Source organism: Opisthorchis viverrini (assembly GCF_000715545.1).
Source record: "Opisthorchis viverrini unplaced genomic scaffold opera_v5_56, whole genome shotgun sequence".
NCBI classification, from domain to species: domain Eukaryota; kingdom Metazoa; phylum Platyhelminthes; class Trematoda; order Opisthorchiida; family Opisthorchiidae; genus Opisthorchis; species Opisthorchis viverrini.
The window spans coordinates 1,047,524-1,057,298 of NW_008751713.1; the positions used below are offsets into that span (position 1 = coordinate 1,047,524).

Here is a 9,775-nt window from a genome sequence, read left to right on the forward strand (position 1 = left end):
AACACGTCATCGGTATGTTCGCATTTGCGCCCACGGAATATCTTCGTTTTCTGACGGAATCAATAAAATGATAAAGAGGAAAACGTAGGTAGCTCAGGTAGCGTTGGCTTGTTCGCTGAGCTAGGCGGTTTGATCGCAAATGTTTCAGCACCGACCGAGGTGACATCACCAGTGCATCATCATCATCATCGTCATCATCATCATCATCATCATCATCATCATCATCGACAGCATGACATCAGTGCTCAACACCAATGCTTCACTCCCGTACAACCATGACTTATTTGAAAGCCTTATTGTATAGAAAAGAATAAAGGTGGATGGGGGAGGGACCTAATACTAGCTTAACACTATCACTCCGAGGTGCCTACATCTCCAGACATTCACTCAAGCAATGTGGATAGAAACTGACAACAAGAACGCCATTGACATCGGTTGGCAGCCATATCTTGTAGTGTCTCCAATCAGGCACAGTGAGGATCACGCGGTCCCCATCCTGGAAGGCGAGTAGCACCGACAGCACCCAAGCGTTTCGTGATCTCCTTCATACTCCTCTGCCAGGTCATGGGTTGGCCACCTCTCTGTTTACGCCACTCCGAATTGGGCATGGAAAACAGTACTCTCTTCGGCAAACGATGGTTCGGCATGCGTAAAACATGTCCCAACCAACGCAGCTTCTGGTGCTGGACACATTCTTCAATGGAAGTACCCGTTACACAACCGAAAACACGCTTTCTAACTGCCTCGTTACGGATTCGCCGACACCAACCCACGCGAGCTATGGTTCTGAGACAACGATTGTCGAACACCTGAAGACGTCTCAGGTCCGCTGCTCGAATAGGCCAAGTCTCACAGCCATATAACAAAACAGCGCGTACTGTAGCTTGATACACATCACCAGTGCGTTATTAGGGAGCATAGTGGTGCGTAACGCTATGCACTGATGATGTCACTTCGATTGGTGATGAAACGCTTGCAATCAAATGGCCCAGCTCAGTGAACAAGCCAACGATCAAACTGATAAAGAATGGAACATTTCCTCTAACTGCTGACGTCGAACTAGAAAATGCCACACCAATTATAATAGATTATAATGAGCCTTTGGTTGTTTAAACGGATGCCTCCGATGTTGCTATAGTCGCATCCCTCAGACAAAACTAACTACCGGTAGCGTTTATCTGGAGGACACTGAATTCGGACTGGAAGAATCACTCTGCCATCGAGGGGGCCTACACTATTGCTGAATCTATCAGGAGACGGCGCCACTATATACTCAGAGGGCCCTTCAAATTGATCACCGATCAGCGTTTAGTCACATTCATGTGCAGCGGTGAAAAACGACAAAATACAGCGGTGGAGGATTGATGACATGGGCCGACCTGGCAAAAACAATTATGTCGCCAGCACTCGGTCGCACAACATGTGCTTCGATGGGGACCAAGAATCAACTTAGGGAGCTCCATAACTCCCACTGTCATCCAGGCATTACCCGCATTTTCCGTTTTGTGCGCTGCGAGAATCTCCCCTGCTCCGTCGACGATGTCCGGCACGTTACTTCTTCCCTAAGGAAATGTGTGCCGAACTGGACCCAAGATACTGGGGATTCTCCGGTAGACAGCCGTTTGAACGCCTGAGTTTCTCTACCGTCTGATTCACGTAACCGCTACTTACTCACGATAACTGGCGAGTTCTCCAGGGTCACGTTTGCATTTGCGTGTGCGGATATAATCTCAGCAACTGTGATTGAATGTCCCACACACATCTTATGTTTGTCCGGAATGCCCGCCCATATCCATTCCGACAGAGGCTTATCGTTCATGTCTGAGGTCAGTAGCTTTCTTCTGGAAAAAAAGTGCTGCTATGATTCATAGCGTAACCATCAGGTTGGGAGTCTCAACGGTATCCTCTTGAAATCAATGAGCTTAGCGTTGAAATCTTAATCTTCCGCCTTCCCATGGGGAACCGGTACTCCCTGATTCTCAACACAGCCTCTGATCACAGCTATATATGACCACTAACTGTACTCAACACGAACGCTTGTTTCAATACGCAGGTCGCTCAAAATAACGAATATCGTTACCATTTTCGTTGACCATCCCTGTTCCAGTTCTGCTGCAGCGAGATGATATGTCATTCAAGTATCAACCGCTAGTAGAAGTCGACCTTCAGAACTGCAACCCACGTTATGCACACATTGCTCACCGAGAAGGAAGAGTAGAAACCGTGTTCCTAAGGCGCCCAGTCCCGGATGTTCAGAGTACAGCTGACGACGTTCTCAACCTATCTGAATCCAATAGGGACACCGGACACCTAGATATGACTGAAAAACATATGATGTGACTGAAACAATCGGACGTCAGCCTGATAGTACTCAAGCATCTGGTTCCTCTTCGGTGCCGTCCTTCGAAGATCAATCAAATTACCCTAAGTTTTGGAACCGACGCAGTTTGAAAAACAGAGAAGGCTGACTCAGGACATCATCCCCTATTTAACTCAGTACATATGTGCCCATTTAAGCAATGTCTTTCGTCTGCTTCTTATTTTAACTACCTGGCTCCAGTTACTACAGGGCAACGCTATTGAGGACTTTAAGAAGTTGCCGTTGATGTTTCTAGTGCTTCACAATGATATGGCTAACGAAGAGGATATCATCGATATAGAGGTCAGGCTTTCACAGGTCAACAAGTGAGCCAAACCACAATCTTCGTCATGGCGTGACTCAAAGAATTTAGGGGTAATGCAACTTTTAGAGGCTCCATTGGGCATTTCGCTGAATGGACCCAGGTTTATCTGAGCATAATATCCATAGATAGTAAACATAACTGCATACGAATTTCAGTTTGTAAATAAAGAGAGCGTTCTTTTCGGAAACTGACAGAATCGACTGTGTGAAGAAGCTACCCATCAAAAGATGTCACGAGATAATCCATCCCCATTGTTTTCAAGTAAATTAAGAGACCGAGGTTGACGAATACATTAAAGAAAAACGGATCGCTCTGCATTGCGTCAGAATTTCCGTTCTGTTAAAGTCGCACCTCATGACGTACTCGCTCTAAGATTGGGACAGCCCATTCAGTCAGTTACGAGTCACGCTAATACTTACACTAGTAAAAACAGACCTGTGGTCATATATATATATATATATATATATATATATATATATATATATATATATATATATATATATATCTGTTAATTAACCGTGTGTGGTGGTTATTGGACGGTTTACTGATTAGTAAACGTATCACCCGCCTTTTAGGCTGGATGTCTGCAAAGACAGAAAACCCGTTTTCCCCATGGAACGAATCTTTTGACAAATAAAATTCCATAGATCACTAATGGACAGGTAGGGCCGATGCTATTACCACAACCCAGGGAAAAATTGATCGTTAGTTCGTCGCATACAAATTGGACCTGCACAATAAATACCTCATTTTCGACTGTATAGTTATGCATAGTCACTGAATGACGCTTTAGGTATCGCTGATGTGCGTCAACAACACTCATCACGTGCATGTAGAGACCGTGTAAGTCGCCGGGGATTATATTTAAAAAAAACGTTACACCTTACGCAGACGGAGAGCGACTGAACGAAACACTTGAAAAAACGCTGTCGCAGTGCACATAAACCAAATTAAGGTTCTATTTATTATCAAAATCCCACAGAGCCTTTCATGTACTCCTCATAGGTCACAAAAATGGAGAATCGGAAAGTTGTGGTAATAGTGATATTCGACAGGTAGCTGGCACCTATTCTGCTCGGATTAGTAACCGGGAAACGCAAAGGGTGTTAGTGAGCAGGTTGCAATGTCAACTACAGCATGTGTTACCGCTGCACCCACTTTCGTCGAGGAATCCCGATGGCAATCCGATACTACGTTGGTTGTCTAGACTTGCATATGTCCAGCGAATGCGAAGTTATCGCCTCTTCGATGTCAAAATCTGAGGCAGTTAATATTTTGCCACTTGTAAACCAAGAGACCGCTCGAAACAAAATCAACCATAGGTACGCTGATGAGGAAGATTTTCACGAGATTTTGTGCAGGTCGGGATGCATAGAATCGTCCTGACTGACATCAATCAAAACGTTTTCCCCTGGGTCTCATGATTATGATAATAGACCCGACGAGTATTTTGAGTCAGTTAGAGGTTACACTTAGTGCCTAATTCAGTGCTGACGCGCATTAAAGTGTTAGCATTCAATTCGATTCAAATCAAGTATATAGTTAGGTTCTCATGGTTCATTAAATGTCTTGTCCATTTCATTGTATGCTATTATGCACGCCAAAACACTTTATTCCCCTTACCGACTTGTCATTTGAGTCAACTTGGAACTCCAGCAGCAGGACTAACGACCAGTTGGCCAGGAACTCCACAGAAGACGCCATCATTGAGATATATTTATACTACGACCCAATTTACCCGGCGCACATATTTATTACGATCACAAGAAGCTGATTGGTTGTGGCATCTGGTTAACCTTAAATTGGTCTACTCAAACACCACGGCGATGATCCCATACAGTTAAGGGAATAGAGAGAGCTAAAGGCCCCAGTCAAGCAGGAAATTAAGAAAGAACTGGGGTATATGAGACGGTTTGCAAAAACTTTACTGTCCTTTTTGCTTCCGCCTTTAAGGTGAACGGAATCCGCTAAACAACCAGAAAGAAACTGTTCCGGAAATTATTTGTAATAGTTCGCATCCCGTGTGCCAGTCCATGAACCAATCCACGAGGAATGCCAGCAACACTCAAGAAGAACGTTCGGCAGTGCATGTGGGGTTAACGACATCAAATGGCAAAGAAGTTCACACCAATGCTTCGTCTTCGTTTAGCCATAGTGCACAGGCTCTGAACAGCTTCATTCCATCCCCACAGCCTACAAGGTAGTTGATGTTTCATTTCCTTCCACGACTTGCCTCTTCCAGCGGCTGTTCTCTGTTTGCTTGTTCGAAATGTCTGATCTGTTTTACTGGCCTGGCTTCCCCCTCCCGTTGACCGGGTAAAATGTCCGTTAGCTGGAGTTACTTATTAGTGCGCAAACCGCAATCCTGACTGCTTGGTGGCTTGTCACCCTGTATATCTGGTAGCATGCACCAGGGATGAAAACCTTGTGTATTGGACGGGTACGCCCTGCAGTGAGGGTTGCCATGTAACGTTGCACCATGGTGCGTTCGTATACTCGCCACCGCCATAGTAGCACGGGTGTATCGGCCATCGCCAGTGGTTCTGAGCCTGGCCCCTAAATCAGGATAACCGAAAAATAGACCAGTTACTGTTTTTGTGCACCTGGATTGGCCTTTTCCAGGTGGTCACTTGCTTCATAACGTCAAGAAAAACAAGCGAAAGACAGCTGTCCAACCGTTCGTTCTAAAAAAATTTAAAAAAACATCTATGCATGGGGTAGCTTGAGGGTACTGTGTGATGCTCATGGCTAACTTCGGCGTGCAAGGAGTTGTCACTTTCGCCTCAGTTGAGCCACACCACCCAAAGTTCATTTAATCATCCAAAAATAGCACAAACGTTCTTCCCTTTCATCTAGAGCGATATAATGCACAAAATAAAAATGACCTATCATCTCACGAATAAAAGCAGTCACAACTAGCACTTAATGGCTGTTTTTGCCATGCGCCATTCGTTTTCTGGAGTTGCTAGCAGTGACTCGGTGATTGGTGATCCTTACTCTTACTATCCTGTTATTTTGACGTAGTAGACCCCAGTTAAGCTACGATTCTTATCGGTTATCTGGGAAGCTGTTGCTTGTCCGCTTTTTACTTGTCTATTGTCACTTCAAACATTAACCCCCCTTTCCGCACAACGAGAACCCTATGTCATGATGTCTTGGTGAGCCAAAACTACCGCCCGTTCTCAACTAGTCCAGCAGCAAGCCTCCTGTTAGCTACGTCGACGAAAAAGTTCTCTTCCTATAACTAGTCACCTACTCAGACTCATCAAGTACTTGGCTTCAGGATCAGCAAGCGTATTCACCTTTCTTGGGTCCATTTAGCTTGCTGTCGTCTCCTTTCAGATCTTTTTCTATTGACATCGTTGTACCTTATGCCTCCTGACACTCACCACCCACTACTGTTTCATTCTATTTCTTTCTCGTTGCACTTTTCCCAAGCTTCACACGTCGCCTGCAGTTGCCCGGTCTATACTCACACGGTCCTCCGACGAAAAGAAAATTATCCATGAGCCCGGATCCACGTGACTCTCTTTGTCAATCCCCGTCTCACCCAGAACCAGCTGCCACGGAACTACGTATCCCTTCTCCGATCGCGACACCCTTGACGACCGTTACGGGACTGTCCATAAACCGAAGCATGTCAGTGCAATGGTAACACGGCACTCTCATATCCAGTGACATGGCGTTCCCGCAGCTATTTTAACCATAATCTCGACCGCAACACCCCTCATACTCAAGCCTGTAGTCACAACTACGAGCAAATTTTTCATAGGGTCCCGTCTCTTGGACGAGCTTTTTCGTACCCGATGAATTTTCGCTCAAATTTGACCAGCCTAGTTTTTCTGTGGCAATTTCGGCTTGCCTCTTCCAAGAGTTCAAATCCGTATACGGTGTACGAGTCGCCCTGAGTATTAGCACCTTGCCCCATCCAACCTATCCACTGCAACTGACTTCCCTATAACAGTGCAACCAGTGAGTCTGTTTACTTTCAGATTAAACCACAGTTTTGAAACAAAACTCGCCATGTGCTCCCAATTTGAATTATTCCATCTCCATCCTAACTTTTGCTCGTTCTGATTCCGGCCATTTACCAAACCTCCCGAGGTCACTCATGGCCAGAAATGGTTTTAAGCCTTAGTTGATGCCAGTTAGCTCTGTCTTTGAATCAGTCGAACCTCATGCCCATTGGGGATGGTCCCCACTGTTTATGATATTTTCCTTTATTTTTGCGCAATCCGCACCCCTACAAATCCCACAGTCATGTTTCATTCTGACGGTATGCCGCCCACATTTTCGAAATAAGCATTGTTATTGATGTTATTAACTACTATTTCAAGCAAACGACACCGCTCTCGCCATCGTTCGTTTACGCAAACCTATTCGAGGAAAGCATTACAAATACTGGCTCCATTCGGGCATTTTGTGACCGTCAGTTGATCAAAGCTCGATAATGAAGATTCTTTCAGATTGTCACAACATACGACTATGAAAAGCCTCAGGTGGTCAACTCTTCCGGTTTGTATCGACTGTGGATTTTCTGTCTCTGTACTTACCATGGGTGTTGAGATTACAATGTAGCTACGCCCTTGCGCATCGTGTAGATTATGATCTATCAAAAAGCTGGGGAATCACTTTTTGGACCTCATCGCAGTTCAAGCTTTCGCCCCACGTAAACACTGTCCATTTTCGAGAAATATATTTCTACTGTCCAATGTACACGGTGGTGACATGTTTTTTTCGATTCCAAGATCTTTTTCGACGACTTCCGACTACCATCCTGCCTGAGGCTTTGTGTCATCACCTGAAGCTACCGAGCAGGCTCAGCACTGAAACAACTCGGTAAGTTTGGACACTTTCCAATATTTTGCACGCAATAGGCTTCGATCACGTTCCATCTTGCATTGACCGGATCAGCCGTTTTGAACGGTTGTTGCTATACTGACCTATATCCCTACCAGCCCCACAGACTCGCACTCATCATGGACTGTTTTTGACGCTTAGATAATAATTTGACACGTGGGTTGTGTTGAATGTGAGAAATAAATCAAATTTATGGTTGTGCGAATCAGAGAGTACTATACAGAGAACTGCTCATTTTCAGGCAGCATTCTATCCGACTCATAAGCACGTGTTAACACGGGGTCCGCTTATCACCTTGTCAACGTTGGAGGTGAACTTTTCGGTGCGTCGTAATTTGGTGTGTCAACATTTTTCGTCGATAGGCTTTTAGCAGAAATGCGCTTGCGCTAGGGGTCTTATTAACTTGGAGGCTTCCAAATAAATGTCTGGATTATGTTTCTGGTTTGAGGCATGAGTACATAGTTGTGTTTGATGTACGTCCTGATGACCGTTGATTTTCATCCTTTCGGATTACTTCGGTCTGTCTAAGATCTGCTAGTTTCAAGCTGGTAGTCTGTCGTTCGATGTGTTCATTTAGTGATTGCCTCTTTTTGCTTTGTTTGTTGTGCCGGTGAAATAAAACTCGTAAGTGTACGCGGAGAAATTCCATTATTTTAGGTTATTCGGTAAAGTACGAGAGTACCGGCCGACAATATCTGTTTGTCTTTACTTGTCAAGCACTCAACTTTATCTGTACTGAATTTCTCTTTGCTAGTTTTGTGTACTTGAACAAGAAACAATGGATCAATTGCTCTGGATTAGGGCAATTTCACTAGGGTTTCCCGCAAAAGCGTTGGTGATTTCCGTGCTGAGTTTCACAGCATTCTTCCTCCTCTTTGTGGTTGCACTAGCTGAGCTGCGCATTCGAATAAGCTTTCAGTGCACAGCATAATGAACTGAAACTATTGAAACACGTGCAAGCGCCAGCACGAAGCTGACCAGTATTCTCAACTCAGTGCAACACGGCTCACCGCTGAAGTGCTTTGCACAGGTTACCACCCCCTGGTTAAAAATGGTGTTTACTGTAGAATTGTCCTGACTAGAAATCGCTGCGCTATAAGTAACTTCAGCGAAAGTAATCGTCGCAAACTTGAACGGCTGATTTATTTGCTAAGAGAGTAGATAGAAATTCAAACGGCATCCAGTTTCTCATTGCGGAGAAACTACCGGGTATTTGCATCCTAAAAATAATTCTCAATACAATATAGGGTCATCAGTCAGATGTGTAGAAAACCCATCGTGATTGGAGACCAATAGCCACCATAAAGCAATGAGTAAATTATTGCAACAGAATATTCAGTATCTTTTAGCTGGTGTACAGTGCACCGAGAAAGCATATGCAGTAAGAATAACAGCAGTATCATCACATACTCAGGTAGCAGCGATGGAAGGCGTGGATGTACAGAATGTATGAAAAACTATTAAACACCGTCAGACAGTGCCGGCGGGATTGGTGAAACCATCGAGCATAAAAATGGCTACGGTTGTAAGATAAACCTCAGTAATTACACAACGCAGCCCATGTTTCATAAAACGGCAACGTCTCTAAAATATTTCTGCGCAAAATTTATGATGCTGTCATCAATGCTGCAAAAGCAATTTTCAGCGTCATCAGGGGGACGTATAACATAGACCCCGGGGTAAACTTAATACACATTATCTCCAGCATCGATGTTTTTTGGTCCGCGTGGAAAATGTACTCAAACCTAAACTCAGCCCCTTTTTTCAATTAAGCATTTCAGGTGAACGACAGTCACTGAACGACTAAAACAAAACCGACCCGGGTAACTTGGTCAAAAGCGGCGATCCTGTGTATCAATCCGTGAATCCATGACTCCTGCGGCTACGCGGTTGCATGGTATGTGGCTGTCTAAATTGACACAGTGCTCTCTGAAGTTTACTCAGGGGACAATAACGCAGGCTATTACGAACACAACGAAGGTTATCCACATTTCAGAGTTGCCCATTCGCACCAAATGATATGACGTTAACGATCCGAACGAGACTGCCGGAAGCCAACCAATATCCCTCTTGATCGGGATGGATGTACCGATGGCGCATTGGGTGCTGGAAAGCCGAACGGGCAGGCCACACGAGCCTTACGCTAATCGAACACCACTCGGTTGGGTCCTTTTTGGGCCGATAAGTGACACAAACGACAGGCTGGCTAGAATCAACCAGCTCAGCTGCCA

General features: G+C 44.8%; 1 protein-coding gene across 1 annotated transcript in view; it reads left to right on the forward strand.

Annotated features, from left to right (window-relative positions):
• Positions 1-9,623: 9,623 nt before the first annotated feature.
• Positions 9,624-9,775, forward strand: part of T265_03807 (hypothetical protein) — a gene marked incomplete at both ends in the record, with an annotated part of 5,173 nt that continues 5,021 nt past the window's right edge. The window contains one exon of the mRNA XM_009168378.1: positions 9,624-9,729. Coding sequence (XP_009166642.1) covers positions 9,624-9,729 — 106 coding nt within the window. The remainder of the gene's footprint in view (positions 9,730-9,775) is intronic.